The following is a 19,290-nucleotide window of genomic DNA, read 5'->3' on the forward strand; positions in this document are numbered from 1 at the left end:
GGAGATTGGGGAAGTCTTGTTTAATATGAGAAAGAAATTGTAATACATCTATTGAAATTTGAGGAACTTAGAATTACCCTTAGGTATGACGTTTTCTTTTTTTTTTTTTTTCTTTTCTTTATTCCTTTAAGTAATCAAACATCTGTGCCATGTTTAACTATCTTCCTGATTGAACAAATTAATGCCTATAGTAGTAGTCTTGTCCATTTGTATAATTTGATCTAATGCCAAGGCAGATTGTTTGACAGAATTCTTTTTTTTTAAAATTTAATTAATTTTAATGGGGGGAAGGTAATTAGATTTATTTATTCATTTATTGATTGATTCATTCATTTAAAGTGGCAGTACAGAGGATTGAACCCAGGACCTAGTCCATGCTAAGCATGAGCTCTGCCACTGAGCTATGTCCTCTTTCCCCAGAATTCCTATTATTACTTGAGAAAAGGAGATAGAGAGAAAATTCAGGAAAGGATGCTTAGTCTACAGCAAAAATCAGAAGAATATGTTAATTAAAAAATAAACAATATTTTCTTAAATAAACTTAGTAGTTTCTCACTAGATCAAGAGTTCTTAATCTGAAATTTCAGAAGGTCTTTGACTCCCTGAAATTATATGTAATATTTTATGTGTATATGTACATTTTTTCTGGAGAGAGGGCTTTCATCAGATTCTCAAAAGGGTCTATAACTCAAAAAACATTAAGAATCTCTGTTCTTAATTCTAAGTGACGTGATCATGAGGAAGATTCATTGAACAGTTATTTCTTGAATGTTATGTGCCAACCATTGGGTTAGTGGGGTATGTTATAGGCTTCTTGAGGGCAAGAATCATTTCATTCAGTGCTTTGTTTCTAGTGTGTCGAACAGTGCCTGGCAAATAGCACTCTAGAAGTAAATTTTTTTTGAATGAATGCTGGGCAAAATTTCTAAAGTTTATAGTGTAGTAGCTCCACTGTAGCCTAGATTGGGCTGAGTACCTAGGATTGTGATTGACAAGCTTAGAATATGAAGTACCCATGATAGCATAAAGAATTCTGTTGGAACTTTTGGTAAATTGGGTTTTAGTTTCTAACGTACAAGTTGGGCATATCACTTGTGAGCCCCAGTTTTCTCATCTGAGAATGTAGAAATTTCTTATTGAGCTGAAGCCCCAGAAAGAAGGACCATGTTTATCCTGTAGCTTTGTTAACTTTTGGCCAGTAAATTCTACATTTTGAGTATCATGGTTGTAGAGACTCATTGAAAGTTGAAATGAAAGTTGGAAATTATACTTCCTGTAATTGCAGTGGCTCACTGTGGAGGCATGAATTGTAAACTGTTTTTAGTTCAGTGGACATTAAGCCACTTGGTGACCCATAAAAATATAGTAAATTATTGTAATAACTGATATTTGTTAAGCTTTAACAAAGTTAAGTTCCAGGCACTATTCCAGGGATTTTAAGAAAGTTCCAGGGACTGTTCTAAGTGCTTTACATAGCCTTCACAACATTCCTATGAGATGAATGCTGTTATTATCATTTCCATTTTATACATGAGAAAACTGAGGCACTGAAAAGATAACTAATTTGTTCAGGCTCAGACAGCTAGTAAGAGAGGATGGGGATTGTAATAATTTTTTTTGTTTTAAGTGAAAGCAAGTTTATTTAGAGAGATTTACATTCCATAGGCAGAACACCAGCCATCTTAAAAGGCGAGAGTGGCCTGTAATGAATTTTTAAGATTTAAATTGATTGGTTGCTATCATATAGGGAGTTCTGTAATTATTAAAAATAACTACTAAAAATGATAAACTATAGTGTAAATACTAAAATTAGTTTTAAATAAAGGAAAGTTCCACCAATCTCATGACTCAAACTCAAGAACTGTTTATTTTTGAATATCACCTTCCAGTCTTTGTCTGCAGTGTAATCTTTAAAAAGAAGATGGCCAGAAAACAATAAAAAAAAAAAAAAAGAGAATGACAACAGTTTCAGTTGCTGTTCCTCTTTTAATTTCTGGACTGTGTTTTGGATCTCAGAGAATAGAGCAATTGAATGTCAGCTGTGTAAGGAGGAGGTTCTGAGGTTGCAGTGTGAGGCTACTGATCCAGTGCCCTTTGTGTCTTGAGACTTTGTTTCTGTAAAGAATTCTTTCTCTCATCTCTGCAGACCTTATGTGCACTCATTCGAGGAGTCCATCAAAAGAATAAGTCTACCTCTGGGTTTGACATTATCAACATGCTGATGGGCTTTGACAAGGCGGAGCTGTGCATGAAGGTGAGGTGTAAGTGCAAATGTGCCTGTGGATGTCTGTTTCTGAAAGCTCTTCATGGGTACCTTCTGCAGACAGATATACTAGAAGATTGGGACTTAAATAGACATAGATAATTAAATTTGGCCTTGAATTTGGAATTTTTATTTTACAGATTTGGTTTATCTGAATAAAGGAAAATTTGAAACTCAAATTTGAGTCAAGTCATCCTTTCCCAGCAGGATAAAGACTGAGCAGCTTATCTTATGATTTATGTCATATGATCATAAATTCTTAAAAACATTTATGAATTTAAATAGAATGTAACAAATTAATACATGAGGATAACTTTAGTTCTAAACTTTGTTTTATTTAACACAATGACTTTATCAGAATTTTTATTTCTATTGTTTGATGCTTTAAAAAACAGCTTTATTAATATATAATTCACATATCATACAATTTACCCTTTTAACATATATAATTCAGTAGTTTTTAGTGTATTCATAGGGTTACACAACCATCACTGCTATTAATTCAGAACAGTTTTCATCACCCCCAAAAGAAAACATGTACCCATTAACAGTAATTCCTTATTCCCCTTTCTCTCCAGACCCTGGCAACCATTAATCTGCTTTATATCTCTATAGATTTACCTCTTCTGGACATCTCATATAAATGGAGTCATATCGTATGTGGTCTTTTATGTTTGTCTTCTTTCACTCAGCATGATATTTTCAAGATTCATCCATGTTGCAGCATATATCAGTACTTCATTCCTTTTTTTTTTGACTGATCAGTATTCCATTGTATGAATGTTCCACATCATTTTATTTATCCATTCATCAGTTGATAGACATTTGAGATGTTTCAGCTTTTGGCTGTTATGAGTAATGCTGCTATGAACATTCATGTAAAAGTTTTTATGTGGACATATGTTTTCAGTTCTCTTAGGTATATACTTAGGAGTAGAATTACTAGGTTATATGGTAACTCTATGTTTAACATTTTGAGGAAACTTCAAATTGTTTTCCAAAGTGGCTGTACCATTTTACAGTTTCACCAGCAATGTGTATATGTATGTACTGGAGAAATGTCTATTCACATCCTTTGCCCATTTCTAGATTGAATTATTCATCTTTTTGTTGTTGCATTGTAAGAGTTCTTTATATATTTTGGATATAAGTCCCTTATCAGATATCTGATTTGCAGTCTTTGTTGCTACTTGAATGAATATTATTCACAATATGAACTTTGAAGAACTAGTCTTCTCTCACCCACTGAATTTAAAATAAAAAAATCTGTATGTCAGAGAATCTTTTAGTGATTAGGTTATTTTTAAAAGTTATGAAAATAAAAAAGTTTCTTTTGTATAGCAGAGGGAACTATGTTCAATATCTTGCAATAATCTTTAATGGAAAAAAATATGAAAACAAATATATGTATGTATATGCATGACTGAGACATTGTGCTGTACACCAGAGGTTGACACATTGAAATTGACTGTATTTCAATAAAAAAAATGTTATGAATATACAATTAGGAATACACGAAGATTTAGTACCAGAGTCAATTTTTAATTCTAGGCTTTTACAAGCCATATATACCATGGTAAAATCCCAGATATCGTTTTTCATTCTTACAGTTTTAACTTCTGCTTTTATGCTGCTCATTATCAAGTCTCTATCTTTAGCCTTAATATCCCCTCCTGAGTCTCAGAATTGTTCTCTGTAAGCACTTGCTGAATGTATCCACTCACACATCCCTAAGTATCTCTTGCTTGGCATATCCAAAATGGAACTCATTGTTTTCCCTACATCTGTTCTTCCTTATTCATTTCCTGTCAGAATGGGGGCACCTGTCTTCTCAGTTCCCCAAGCCAAAAACCTGGGAGTCAACCTTGACTCTTATCCCTCATCTTTCATATCTAGAAAATCACCATGTTCAGCTAATTTTACCTTAGCTCATATTTCTCATATCTCTCTTTTCTTTTTTTCCCCTACTGCCGAAGTCTCCATTATCCCTCACCTGAACTATTGCAGTAATGCCTTAATTCATTCTTTTGACAAACATTTGTTGAGCTCCTACGTGCCAGGCACTGGGGATACAGAGGTAAATAAGACATGACAACGATCCTCAGAAAATTGATAGATTAGCTTTCATTTGTCTCCCTCCTTCCAGACTTACCACCTTTAAATCTGTCATCTACACTGACACCAGAGTGATGTATCTTAACGCTCAAATCTTTCTTGGTTAAAATCCTTCATTAGTTTCTTATCACTAAAAGGATAAAGACCAAACTCCCTCGTTAGCCTTATAAAACTTGCATGATGTACTTCCTATTTATTTCTCAAATCTCGTCTCTCACCACAGTGCCTCACTCTTTATGCTTCCATAATAACAAACTACTCATATTCCATCTGCACACCCAGGGCCATTCATTCCTCATTGGTCTTTGATTATGCTCATGCCTGTCTAGAATTCCTTTCCTCCTCAAGATTTAATTAATTCCTACTGATTTTTCAAAATACAACCTGCCCCTGAGGAGTCCTGAAATAGGTAACTTCTGACCTAATTCCCTTCCTCCATGTATATTTTTGTCGTATTAACCATTAAATTAAAACTATTTACGTACTTTTCTTTCTTGTTAGACTGGAGTTGCCTAGAGAGCAAGGGTCATTGTCTTGTATTTTTCTTGTATTCTTTGGAAGCACAATATTTAGCATATAATAGATGCTCACTATGTATATGTTGAATTGAACTGAAGTAGCTTATTTTGAACCTTTGCTTGAATTCCCAGCATGCTAAATCCTTATTCTCCATTCACTTTTCTGCTTCATTTAATTGGAATATTTCTTTTTTTCTTCCTTCTATTGTCATATCTAAGGGTTTTATTTTTGATTACATTGGCTCTAACAGCTGGCTGTCAGTACAGCTGATAAACTCCAGTCACATTGTTTGGTAGAATTGACCAGGATGAACATGAGCTAGCTTTGTTGGATAGTGCTTGTGGCTAGTGATTAGCTCATAGTGATATTGTCTGTGTTGTTTGTTCATTGTGTCTGCATCAAGTGATATGCTTTATTCATCAAATAATGAAACATACCTAGTTATTTTTCCATTATTATTAGCCTTTAATATAATTATTTAATTTATTATTTTAAATTTATTTGATATAATTTAATTTTACTTAGTTTATTATTTATTGTTTTTAATTTGTATATTATTTAATTTAACCATTATTATTAATCTTTAAAAAATTTACTTCATTCAAATCTAAAGGCTTGTATGAGGGTGACAGGCTGCAAACATTCATTTGGTAGAATAGTGAACTCTATTATTCTGTGCAGTTGTTCTAAAGCATTTTCCCCAAAATAGCTAAACTTAAAAGTCTTCCTTTTCTTTGTCTAATCTTAAAAGGGGGTAGGCCTCAGGGAATAATATGGTTGCTTCATTTTATGTGATTCACATTACTCTGTGTAACATAATGCAGAGTTGGAAAAAGACACAGTGGAGATGTTATTTGATATGGTTTAATACTTAATGGTGCTCTTTCTCAGAACTTGATGGAGAGTTTGGACTCATTGCTTTGTGCAGAAGGCTCTGAAAGTCTGAAGAGTTTATGCCTGAAACTTCTCCTCTGCTTAGTGACTGTAAGTGACCCCTCTATATGTTTCTCTGTCAAGGGTGTTAATCCACAATAGGGGCAAATGTGAATATTTGAGCCTAAAGTTAGCAAAGAAAGGAGAAAAAAACATCTCTCACATCTCTACTGGGCCATTACATCACTCTGTTGTATTTGAATATATAGAAGGAAGTTAGTTGCATGGGTTTTCGCTTCCTGCTCTTTGGGGCAACTGCTGGCATTTTTAACCTATACGGAGAACTACCCTCTTCTGGATTGCCAGATTTTGCCCTTCTCATCAGGTCTCATTTGGAAACAGTTTTTGTAATTCCGAATATTTTTATTTGTCCTGACTGATTTTATAGGGGGGGGCTGGCCTGTATCTTCTAGTAGGAGGAGGGCAGGATATTATTCATTCACGTCAGGTGGTTGGTTCCCTTTCCCTGCCTCCGCTTGAAGATTCTGGATCATAAACTTCTTCCTGTTCATTTCAGAAATGAAATCCAAGAAACTGTTAAGCCAATGCTTATGTGAGGGTATGAGAGAAATAATGAAAAGTTCTAAGATTAAAAAGTTTTAATTTGCTAACTTCTTGTCCTTCTAGTGTCTGTCTATTTAAGCTATGGTGGCTTTAGGAGTGCTTATGAAAGGTCTATTGAGTATCTAGTAAAATGTTTTAACATTTCTGTTTCTTTTAGATAGTGGGGGAGGAGATATATATAAGATATCAGAGTGTCTCAGTATAGACTTTAAATAGCCTTTTATTGTATTCAGGTAACCGATAACATCAGCCAGAACACTATGCTGGAGTATGTAATGATCAACAGCATATTTGAAGCAATTTTGCAGGTAAGTCAGTTTCCTCTTTCTCTTTTGGGTAAACCACCTCCTCAAGCACTGTCATCATGTCTGGTTCTTGTTACAGATACTCTCCCACCCCCCAAGTCGTAGGGAACATGGCTATGATGCTGTAGTCCTCTTGGCTTTGCTGGTGAACTACAGAAAATATGAGGTAAGTGGCTCCCTTAATGGGCAGCTGTTATCTTTCTATAATCTTCCTAAATGTGGCCACTCCTAGAGGACTTGGCTTAATGTAGAAGACATGTTCTTAGTAAATGGTATATAGGTTAATTTTGATACATTCTAGAAGTCCTGTATTAGGTGCCTGGGATAGAGGATGTAGCTGTTTAAAGGAATCCTGTGGTGCAACTTCTAATAAAGTGAGTAAGTATCTCTTAATGTAGTGGTTCCCAAACCCACCTTATTACTAGAATCACCTTGGAACTTTTTAAAAAGAAGGCATTTCTGGGTCTTTCTCTTGACACACCAAATCAGAATCTCTTAGGTGTGAACCACTGACTAAATGCATCTGTTTTGAAAGATTGGACTTACATATTGGATTTCCCTAATGCAATCCACTTGTGTAAGTATCACTGTCAGTCTGGGGACTCTCTCTGATTTTAATGGAAATTGAAGATAGGGCCTTACCCATAATAATTCTGGAGTTCTCTTTGCCTCTGAATTAGTCAGGGACGGCTTAATAGGTTTTTGAGGTGAAGAGCTGAACTGAGATTTATACTTGGAGTAGTACATCTACTTGAGTCCCCTCAAAAGGCAGAATACATAGAAGAGGAAGGGGGCCACTTAGGGCACATCAGGAGCCTCGTTGGGGATTGCTTTGGAGGAATAGGGGGCATTTGGCACTGAGTCCAGGATACTAGGAATACTTTACTGAACCCAGAAATCAGGAACTGCATCAAGGCAACTGACTTTCTAATAAGTAGCAATACTGTGAGAAATGGACTAGCAATACTGTGAGGGAAGATTTTCATTTTTGAGCTCCTGGATCTTCACTTAGTGATTTTTTGATATGATTCCTAGTCAGGTCAAAAGTGATGGGTAACAAAATCTGGAGCTTATTCTTATAAGGAGAGATATGAAAGAAGAGGAGGCTGTAAGAGAGGAATACTTAAAGAGGGACTGGAATATGTGGAACAACGTTAATTTATTATAAATCCTAGGAGCTGACGGCTTTCATTGCTTGGGGGACCTGATGAATGGTGTACAGAGCTACTAATAAATATGTAACTTATCACCAACACCTGCTTTACTGGTGATCTGGAGGGGCCAGCATGGTAGCCATCTTGATCTCTGTCATGTGTAATAGACTCTGGGGCTTTATTACAACAATGAGAAAAATAGCCAAGGGAGAATACCGAAGATAGTTAAAGAGAGTTTAGTTATATGTGATAGGAAAGCGCCATCATCAGTAATGAATATTTTTGGAACATTCTGCTGGATGTAGGCCACTCTGAGGCAATGACTTGGCTTCTCTAAATGTGAACTGAAACCAGGCTCAGCCCAGTAGGACTTCCTGAAATGTCAGCCTGAAAAATTGGACATGGCCAAGGAACTGGAGAAAATCATATTTCTGGAGTGGGATATGCATCTCTAGTCTGTCAGAAGCCCCAGAAGAATTAGTATAGTAGGCAAGGGCAAACTGGTGGGCATAATTTATCTGGGCTTTTGCAGCTTGTGATATAAGTCACTCAGCAGAAACTGTTAGGGAAACTTGGTGACCATGGAGCAGGAAGGTTTTTGACAGGAGCATGAGGAGTTCAGATGAACACAGCAAACCCAAAACCTGGAAGTTTTATGCGGAATATGAGAGGGTATGTGCTAGGGAGAACAGCATTCTAGTTACCACCACAATTGATCCTATGACCAATGAAGTAAGTTGTAACCTTCCCAGAAAGGTGCTCAGGGCACCAGAGAGACTTGGTGCCCAGCTAAACACAGAAAAGACAAACTAGGTGCTGGACTTAAGGATTGGAAGTAATTCTTCCTCACTTTAAATAATGTATTCCATTTTAGTCATTTCATCTAAAGAGGTAGAGGAGGCAAAAAAAAAAAAAAAAAAAGGTCTAGGGAAGAGCAATGAAATTTGTTAAGTATGTTTTAGATCAAATAAAGGCAGGACCCTATTAGAGTGATTTTCTGTGAAGGCTCACTGAGTTTGTAATTCTGTCTTGTGGTTGAATAGTAAATTGCCTTGAGTTTTAAAACATGACCAGCACCACAGGTATGTAGTGTTAAGGAAAATCAGTGTCTGGTAGAATAGAAATTTTCATAGCATTAAGATCTTGGCCTTCTAGGTTGGCCAAGTCTCCCTGAAGTGATGAAGTGATTCAGTCTCCAACTGCTGCCCTGAACATAATGTTTCCCAGAAATTACAAAATTGTCTATTATGTCCAGTTGTAAGTTGTTCTTTTTCTTTCTCTCTTTTTTTCCCCTCAAGAGCTTCCTTTGAATGTGATAAAAATGTCAAAGGAGAAAAAATATAGCTACCAATTATTGAGCCCTTACCATATGCCAGATACTGTATTAAAGATTTCACTTGATTTACATCTCATAGCAACACCAAGGAAGAAAATATTATCCCCCATTTTACAGATGAGAGAATTGACATTAGATTAATTGACATGTCTAACTTGTCAAAATTAATAAGTAGAGGAGCTAGAACTCAAGCCCTTGATTTTAGCCACTTTGCATTTTCCTCAGCTGTTGCTAATGCATGGACTGTTCTTGGTAATCAGATGATCCTTATTACCTAAGACAGTCTACTTTTGGGAAGGCAAGTAACTAGAACTTGCAAAAATTGTGCCAAGAGACAGTGGCTTGCTCCTTCTAGTGTTGTTCTCATCATGATGGCATCTCAAAATCAGCCTACTGCTGATTTTCATTTCCAAAAATCCATTTGCTTGGGATCTTGTCTGAAGTCTATAGTATCAGCAGGATTTGACTCTTAGTTTTAGGAAGAATGTTGAGAGCCTTCCTCTGTCAGATCAAGTAACAAATGGAGTGGGTTTTACCTCCTTGAATTGTGTTGTAGAAAACCTTAGAAACATTTGGGCTGTTAAGAAAGCAAACTGTCTCTTTCTCTGTTCCCGTTTGACATTCAAAAAATGCCCTCAGAAACTTGATTAAATAAAGTCTGTGGGGAGGAGGTTAGCCTTTCAGTTGGGTTTTCAAGTTTCTCAGTAATGAGTTTTCTCTGTTGTAAAAACTGCCAACCTGAGAACTATTGTTTCTTGCTTCCCTTGGGTTAGAATTGGTGCCTGAACTCTATTAGGTCTTTCCTCACATCCCATAGGTGAGCAGATCATTGGTTCTCATCCCACCAGTAGGAGATGGCCCAATTGCTTAATGGGTTTAAATATGTGTCCATTTCCATATGCTGCCCAGCTGAGATTGAATCTGGAAAAACTCAAGAAATCTTCCAATGCTATATGTGATGGAACAATCATTATCCCAGTTCCTGACCAGATTGTACTTTGGGTAATCACATCTTATTTTCAGTTCCCCTGCAGTGTAATTTGAGTATTGGATTCATAAATGGCCTCTCTGGCTGTTAAGCAGCTGCCACTTTCCACCCCCAAGGTGGCTTTGTTTTACGGGTGGGTGAATCAGTCCTTGCACGTAGTTTGTGGAATGGTTAGGGAGCCTTTGGGATGTACGTTAGCAACTTATAAATTTGTGCCTTATGGCAAGGAAGCTTTTAATGTCCCCCCAAAGACAGCTGTCCCTATGGACTCAGTAAATTATTGGCAGGATAGGACAAAAGTGAGTTTTGTGGAGTATTCACTTCTTAGAAACAAATAAGAGGGAAAGATGGGAGAAGTGGCTGATGTAGGCCTGAGCTGATTCAGTCTAGAAGGAAATGCAAGTAGAACAGAACTGGTGTGTGTGTGTGCGCGCACGTGCGTGCATGTGTATGTGTGTGTGTGTGTATCCATGTATCTGTGTGTGTGCTTGGTGAATGCCCATGCACACTGAGAGATTTACAGGAAATGGGGAAAGTCAACTGGCAAGATAGTTGGGCATGGGTATTAGGAGCATCACTCTAGAGAGAGGGCCTTATAGAAGCATTTTTGTTAACACTTTGTTGAATACCTAATGGGTTCTTAACTAGGTCACACTCACCTAGAGTCTCTTCTCTTGTTTAACAGTCTGTGAATCCTTATATTGTGAAGCTGTCTATTGTGGATGATGAAGCCACACTCAATGTGAGTATATGGATCCTGTGTATTGCTTTAATTACTAGCCTTTGGTGGCCTTGTTTCAGTGGATATTTAGAACAGAGAGTAGAGAGCTGTTGTGTTAATTTTATCTGGCTATAAAGAGGGAATATGTCTTTCTTTCTTTTTAGAGCATCAGTGCTATTGTCTTATTGTTTTCTATCTCCTCATCATGGAACAGATATCTGGAGGAGACATTTGCTTGCTAATCATGATGAAATGATCATTATATTTCATGTTCTACTGTGCTAAGGTTGGTTATCCTACAGAGTCAAGAAGTTACATTTCCAAGAATAAGAAGGTCTAGATGGTATGTCAAATCACCATGATGTACATTTTAAATATCTTATAATTTTACATGTCAGTTATACCTCAATAAAGCTGAAATTTAAAAAAAAAAAGAAGGCTTAGATGACTAAATGTTGGGAGAGTCCTTGTAGAACCAGCCTGATTTTATTTACAGCGTGAGTTGGTGAAGCTGAAACATGGAGGAGGATATGTGTCTGCTACATATATCCTTGAAAGTTTGGGAATTAACATCTGATCTCTGAATATAAGGAAGAAAATGACCAGGTGTCTGGCTTTATTCTCTTTCCATCTTGCCCTCTTCATTCTTCTAATCTCTCTTATTAAAAAAAAGCACACATGATTGATTCATCCTTGGGCCTTAATTGATTTTTGTGATACTGCTTAGCAGGTTCTAGAGGGAAAGTTGATAAATTACTTTAACATTTATTAAGTGCTTTTTTCCATTACACTCCTATTTTCTTCTGCCCTGAAAGAGAGTGGCTCGTCTGTATGCACCTTCATTTCACATGGGACTCGTTGTTAGTTTTATATATATATATATATATATAAACATTTTTTATTGAATTATAGTCATTTTACAATGTTGTGTCAAATTCCAGTGTAGAGTCATTGTTACTTTTATTGTGGGTGTTTTAGAGACATTTGAAAGCTTTTTGTTTGAAGCTTCTAACTCAGTCTTCTCTTTTGAGGTGACAATGGTCCCAGTGAAATGGTCAGTGACCTGGGCTGGTCTTTCTCACCTCTTGTTACTCTATTTTAATTGTATCTGGAAACATTAAATAAGATAATTAGATCAGAAAAATCTTTCCAGAGAAGTTCCTTTTGATCCTTTGATAATGTCTCTCTGAATTTCTGTTCTTGTCACCAATTTTCAGGTAGAACTTCTTGGGCTTTGACCATGGGGCTGTGATTAGTGTTTTCCCTGGTCTAGTCATAGCATTGCCACTAGCCCCTTATTTCATCTGTGCTATGTTTTTTCTCTCTAGGGAATGGGGCTTGTGATTGCTCAGGCTTTATCTGAGTACAACAGGTAAGTACACCTTTCCAGAAGGGAAGGGTCTAAATTTCATTTGAGTTTGTTGAGTAGGAACAGGTTTGTTAGCGTTTGTGGGTGAATGTCCCTTACCTCTCCTAGAAGACTATTCAGAGGTGCAGCTGCTAGCCTTTGTATTTGCTCTAGCTTGTCTTTATGACTTTAGCAGGAGTTACTCCTAACACTAGGGAAAAAGTAGCCACCAGGTTAGTGTCCATCTTTTGTTCAAGCAATTCTTACATTCAGACATTCTTTTGCAACCTTTGGTATTTTATTGCAGAGTATTTAAACTACTTTTCCAGCCATAAATAGGCTCTTCCACTTAGCCCAATGTATCATACAAATACCATTTTCTATGTAAAAAAGGTTGTGAAGCACTGCTTCTTTATATGCTTAAAAAAATGAAAGGAGAAAGCATTGAATTAGTTTTAGTTTGACAGATGCTTTTTTTTCATCAGTAATCAACTGTAGCTTCCCAGGGTTCCTGTCTATTCTGAGGGCTCTTTTCATTGATGCCTGCTTTCCCCCTTGCTGGGGATGGGGAAGGATCTGGTATTCAGTGAATGAGAACCAGAAGTATGTCTAATCCTGGCAAGGGCCAGGCAGGATCTTTCTTACTCCTTTCCAGACTTTCCTCACACACAATTGGGTGTTGGAATTTCAAATCTGTCCTATCTCCACAAATAGTTTAACTCACAGATTTCCCTCCTCTTCCTTCAAAAACAAACAAGATTTTCACTTTTACAGCCTTAAACTAATTTTACTGTCACACTTTTCAAATAATAGTCTGTTTGGGAAATAACTGGATCAGCCATATGTTAGAGCAGTTTCACACTTTTGCAGCTTGCTTTCTAAGTCTCTCCCAAAGTAGCCAGGCACTTTGGTGCACATTACCTCAAGAGCAGATGGGCGCCTCTTAGCTTGCAGGGGAAACTGCGGTGGCTAGATTGTTGTAACACTTTTGTTTTCTGGAGTCAGTGAATTCTGCAAGTGAGCTGCCCTGCTTACTTAGTATGCCAAAGACAAAGACATATGTGATAAATAATCCTAAAGTTGAATTTAGTTATTTTTATTCAGGCAGTATAAAGACAAGGAAGAAGAACACCAGAGTGGTTTTTTCTCTGCTTTAACAAATATGGTAAGTCTTAAACATCTACTTGTTTTTCCTCTCCTGTTCAGAAGTCTGTGAGATCTGCTGGTGTGGGCAAATCTGGACTCAAAAGTTTAGATGTTTGAGATGAAGGCATGATGAGAGGGGAGGGAGGCTGCTCAGAGCAGATTTTTTGAGAGCTGTATCTCTTAGTGATTTCTAAACCCAAGTGAGAAAGGGGAAAGAAGAGCTCTGATTTCTCTGGGACTGATTTTTTCAAGTTAATTAATTCAGTTTTTTAAAGGCTTAAAATAAAAGGTTCATATTAAGCCAGACTTTTGCTTCCTAAGAGTTGGCTTTATTTGAGGACTGACACTATGAAACACAGAATAGGAGGGTTTAGATCTCTGTCCAAACCTGAGTCATCTTTGGTTGTCTGCTTTGCCCTCTTCATCTCTTGTAGCTGGTCCTGGAGTTGAGGAATTGGTGCAGTGATCTGAGCCACTCTTCTAAAGGCTTAGGGTCTGGGCTGAGAGGTCCATGGTTGAGGAGATTTGTTTGAACCATGGTTGGTTCACTTTGTAAGACTGCTGAGCAAGGTTTATCAACCTTGATATTACGGGCATTTTGGGCCAGATAATCTGGGACTAATTTTTAAGAGATAAATCTGGAAGGTCTTAGAACCTAGGCATATTCAGAAAGTCTGTCTTCTTGGGCATTACTATTCAAGTAATCAGCCCTAGGGCAAGATAGTTTTTGAGTTCATTGTAAGAAATAGCAATCTCCCGCTCCCTCTCCCCAAATGGCAGCTTCCCCTCCCCTCAATATCTCTGCCGTCTTCTTTCTCAGAGCCTGTTCTCAAGGAAAGGACTTGGTAAACTCTTTAACTGTGAAGCATAAATGGGTAGTCCCTCAGATGTCAGAGCAGTGTGAGTGATGTATTGGTGTTTTGTTTAATGTATTGGATATAATTATATTGCATCCAGAGACCTTTGCTCTTTAACAAAGATGAAAAATTTTGTACCAAACAAATGAAGCTCCAGCTGCATTCTTTTGGGCATCATTATATAGGTGGAAAAGGTATATTTAGAGGGATGGGCACCTATCTCAGTGCCTCTGATATCACACGTATTGGAGGCAACCTACTCCATTTACTTACTCAGCTGCTCTGCCTAGGACACAAACAAAAGATTTTATGATGTGAAAGATGGACAGTGGGTCTTAATTAGACAGTTCTGGTCTGAAACCCAAGTATTTTCATGAAGACAATTCATGAAATTGGGGATGAACAGCCTGCTTTCTGTGATGTTCATTGTGAGTTAGTTTCTGACTTCAAATAAGCAGGAAAGATGCAAAGTGATGAGGATGTCTAGGTTAACATTTACTTGCTGTCAGTGGTTACTTAATTTGCACGTAAAATGTAGAGCTGGACCAAATTACTAGAATTAAAAAAAAAAAAAAAACTCCCTTTAAGTAAAGACAATTTAAAGGAATTCTCATTATTTCATTTGTTACTTATGATTCTTTTAAGATCTTCAGAGTGAGCTGGTTTTGGTGTGTGTGACTGGTGGGCCAGAGTTCCAAGTTCCCTGGGACCGCAAGCAGTTTGTTTTTTCACTATTTAAAGGCTATTTCATAGGCACCAAGCTCCTCTCACACTTCCCTGTTATAAGTATGCAATGCCCCTTTTCTTCCACAGGTAGGCAGCATGTTCATAGCAGATGCCCATGAGAAAATCTCAGTACAGTAAGTGCCTGAAATTCTTGTGCATTGACTTGAACTTCATTGTGGGCTCTCTTGATGGTTATGAAAGTGGAAATGTTACCTCTGCTAATCTTTTACAGATTCTAACTTTTTTGGTGATTTATCAAATGTTTCTTGAGTTTTAAATGATAGTGAACCTTACAAACCTCTACTTTGGTCACATGTACTGAGCCCCAATAAGAATAACTTCCCAGCTGTCTCTGGAATGAAATGAAAGGGGATTGGGTGTCTGAGCCAGTTAAGGACTCAGTTGGCTTGGGGTGGAAAAGTGAGAGGGGGAAAATAGTGAATGAAGTAGATAACTAGTTCTAAGGAATTAAAGTTAAGGCCCTGACTGTGTACACTTTATATATGCCCAAAAAGGAAATACAGAGAGCATTGGAAACTCAAAGCGATTTATAATGAGGAGCTAGATGTAATCTTACCTTCATGATTTTACTGTTTTAACTCCTCCACTATAGGAGACTATTCAATTTATTCTCTTTTTCTTTAGAACCAATGAGGCCATCCTTCTGGCACTTTATGAAGCTGTTCATTTAAATCGCAACTTCATCACGGTGTTAGCCCAGGTTGGTTATATAAAAACTTCAATCCTTTTTCTCCCTGAATTTCATACAGATTCACTGTATTGAAAAGTCTGTCTGGCTGTGCCCCTGTACAACCTGCTTTGCACTGGTGAGCGATAGTAACAGAGTTGCCTCAGTTGCCTTTGTTTCATGCTCTCCTTTAATATGTGTGTTTCTATCTGCTGCTGAAGTGGGTCTGATAACATGCGAAGTTAGGGATTTTGACCAATTTACCGATTCTGTTAACTCAAGTGAGTTGAGATTACTTCATTTTGCTCTCTGGAAATCCCTTGGTATTATCTGCCCATATGGATTTTTATAACTAGCTTTCTGCTTTCTAAACCTCTGTGGAATTACAACCAGAGATAAAATAGGCCACATCACTTATCTTATTATCTCACCCATTTCCAGAGAATAAAAGTACAAAATAGCCTTTGCTGCATAAGGTTCGCTGTTAACAGAAAAAAAAATGGTCTACAAATATTGTAAGCTGGAAGTCACAGCATACTGAGTACTGGGTCGCTTGCCTAAGGGATCTCCTCAGTAGTTGGTCCAGAAGGGAACTAAAATAGGCTGAGAACTCAAGTGCTGCCCATGAAAGCTGTCTTAAAAAATTGATAGTGTTTTTATTTTAAAACCAGACTGTTTAAAATATGTATGAAGGTTTCTTTTAAAGGAAAGTTTGCTTATGCTTTTTCCTTCAGAGGGCAGATGTGTATGGGATCCACTGGGTTTCAACAACAAAAAATAAGGTCAAAAAAGCAGTGTGCTGGTTGGGGTCTTCCTCAGAGGCACTTAAGGTTTTTCACAACTGATAACATGAGACTTTATCCACTATTCTCATGATGTTCCTTGTCTGCTCTCCAAATTCCATAATTGATTTTAAAGGAAGAGATGAGGAAGGTAAAGTCTCATAAAGCTGTTGGGCAAGAGAAGCGAGTAGCCACCTCTCAGCCTAATTCTCAAGAGCTAATATGGCCAGGATGGCTAAGGAAGGTAAGGGAAAGGGGAGCCATCTGGTTTGGTCCCTAATGGATGTCTCCCCTCGTGTCTCTGCCTCACTGTGCTACACACTCTTGTTTGTTGTGGAACAAGAAGGCTGCCCTCTGCATAGCTCTTTTAATAGTACCTGTTATCCCCTTTGCTCACCTGCATTTATTAGTTGACTGTGTAGTCATCAGAATAGTCTATAGATGTGTTTTAGGTTGGTCTGCTAAGAGTAGTTCCTTCCCAGGTTCAGATAGGACTGCAAATGCCCTTTTTTTTGGGTAGATAATCCTGTGTATTTGTTTATCCTAGTTTTTTATTCATATGGTTCTGCAGAAAACTTATGTAATGGGAACTTATTTGCTTACAGAAAACTAGCCTGAAGAGCTTCTTATTAGAGTTTTGCAAGCATCAACAGTAATCAGGTACTCATGGGAACTAAATGTAGAAGCAGTTCTTCCTCAGTGAGCTTTCTGTTTCATTATGAGGCCAGGAATACCAGAAAGGATAAGCAGAGGATACCCAGAACTGAATTTTCTCTTTTCTTACCTTATCTGTGCTCTTTTTCAGAGTCATCCAGAAATGGGCTTGGTGACAACCCCTGTCAGTCCTGTTCCAACAACCCCAGCCACACCACTTGGGACCACGCCACCCTCCTCTGATGGTAAGTCCACTACCTCTTTTGTTATCCTGATTAGTATGATCTTGAATCTCTAGGGGGTGAGCATAGCTTTCTTTTTTTTAACAAAACCCACAATTGTTAATTCTTTCTCTCAAGGAATTGTCGGAAGAACTGTCCTTCAGAATTTCTGAAGCTCCAAAGAAAACTTTGAAGAAGATAGTCAAGTGCTTTTCTGTGTATAACAAGCTATATAATTTCAGCTTGTCCTCCTCAGGGAATGGTCGTAGAATCAGGGAATGCTAAATCTAAAGGGACCTCAGAGGTCAGTGATGCCTGTCCTGCCAAACTCTCAGGGTACTTGTGAGGCTCAGATGAGACATTTTAGTATACCTCACTGAAATAAATGTAAAATAGTAATATTATCTCATGTTATCATTTGACAAATGAGAGAATTGAGGCCAGAGAAATAAGTAGTTTGCCAAAGGTTAGTGAGAGTTAAGACTAAGAACCGAGACATGGGTCAGGGCAGGGACCATGCCTATTTTGTTCACTACTAAATGCCCAGGATAGTGTCTGGCATGGTCATTGCTTAGTAAACATTTATTGAGTAAATGAATGAGAAAGTGAACCTGATATTTGCTGACTGTTATATGTCTGCCAGCCACTTCCAGTTAGGAAACAACAAGGACGTAATAATTGGGAGTTTGGTGGGTATTTAAGACTTCTCTCCCTAAAAAAAAATAATAAAAAATTTTCCACTTTAAAAATCTTATCATTGGAACATAAGAAAAGGATAACAGAAAAGAAATTATGAATTTTGCTTAATAAACTGTGTCAACTTGAGTTGGTTCTATTGTCAGCTGAGTGTATTTGATGGAGTACCTTAACCTAAAAATAATCTTCATTAATACTTGATGCTTTGCTTCAAATATTGACCTCATTTTGGGTAAAGAAGTACAGGAAATCTAGCTTTGATCCTTTCTTTGTGCCTCTTTATCATCTATATGTGAAATGACCTTCTTTGATCTGCCTTTTCTTCTTTAAATTTTTATATAGCACCAGTGGCAGCAGTATTTTAAGGTAGTATAAGCAGTATTGGTACAAAAGCATGACAGAGCGGTGCCATTCAAGTCTATGGTAGCAAATTTGAGCTGTTTAGAATAGAAAGTCAAATTCCAAAATATAGATTTCCCCAGCTATCTGAAAGTAGACCTCTCCTATGAAACTTGCCGTAAGCTGAAATGACGTAAAGCAAGGAAACAATTACCTTAGGATGCATCTTGCTAACAGATGCACAAAGTAAATTGAGATAAAGCACAGATGCTCACACAGTTCTCAGCTTGATTCTTAGATGTTGAGTATAGTTCCTGGTGGAGGAACTTGGTGGTGTCACTCTCACTGCTTGTGGTGCTTACTGCCTCTATTACAACTCACTGCAAAACAAATGCTGAATGGTATTTTCATTTCTTGGCTTTCTTCTTTCTCTCCTCCCACCCCAACTCTTGTCTCTTGTTAAGTTCATTTCTAGTTAATAGGTGGTAGGATTTTTTTTTCTATATTTTTCTTTGGTTGAATTTGAAAAAGAAAAAGTTGAACATATATACTTAAAACTTTTTTTTTTTAGCTTTATTGAGGTTTACTTGACAAATAAAATTGTAAGATATTTAAAGTGTACATGGTGGTGACTTGATATGCATGTACATTGTGAAAAGAGTCCCCCATCTCTTTGATTAACACATCCATCACCTCACATATTTATCTTTTTATTTTTATTTTTTGCAGGGGGTGAGAACATTTAAGTTCTACTCTCTTAGCAAATTTCAGTTAATGCAACATCGTGTTATCAACAAAGTCATAATGTTTTACATTAGATCTTCAGACCTTATTAATCTTATAGCTGAAAGTTTGTACCCTTTAGCCAACCTCTCCCTAGTTCTCCCACTTCCTAGCCCCTGGCAACCACTTTTCTACAATTTTTTTCTATGAGT

At 37.3% G+C, this 19,290-nt stretch overlaps 1 protein-coding gene across 2 annotated transcripts in view; it reads left to right on the forward strand.

Moving 5' to 3' along the window:
- ARMH3 (armadillo like helical domain containing 3) overlaps positions 1 to 19,290 on the forward strand; it is a 151,998-nt gene that overhangs the window by 15,101 nt on the left and 117,607 nt on the right. For both annotated transcript variants that reach the window (XR_012510150.1, XM_074373730.1), the window contains exons 5-14: positions 2,147 to 2,254; positions 5,789 to 5,881; positions 6,628 to 6,702; positions 6,779 to 6,865; positions 10,863 to 10,919; positions 12,227 to 12,270; positions 13,351 to 13,411; positions 15,063 to 15,109; positions 15,621 to 15,696; positions 17,251 to 17,344. Coding sequence is in view for 1 of the 2 variants with exons in the window: in XM_074373730.1 (XP_074229831.1) it covers positions 2,147 to 2,254; positions 5,789 to 5,881; positions 6,628 to 6,702; positions 6,779 to 6,865; positions 10,863 to 10,919; positions 12,227 to 12,270; positions 13,351 to 13,411; positions 15,063 to 15,109; positions 15,621 to 15,696; positions 17,251 to 17,344 (742 nt within the window). In the remaining variant the exon portion in view is untranslated. The remainder of the gene's footprint in view (positions 1 to 2,146; positions 2,255 to 5,788; positions 5,882 to 6,627; positions 6,703 to 6,778; positions 6,866 to 10,862; positions 10,920 to 12,226; positions 12,271 to 13,350; positions 13,412 to 15,062; positions 15,110 to 15,620; positions 15,697 to 17,250; positions 17,345 to 19,290) is intronic.

The sequence above is a fragment of the Camelus bactrianus genome, chromosome 11 (assembly GCF_048773025.1).
Source record: "Camelus bactrianus isolate YW-2024 breed Bactrian camel chromosome 11, ASM4877302v1, whole genome shotgun sequence".
In the NCBI taxonomy this organism is placed as follows: domain Eukaryota; kingdom Metazoa; phylum Chordata; class Mammalia; order Artiodactyla; family Camelidae; genus Camelus; species Camelus bactrianus.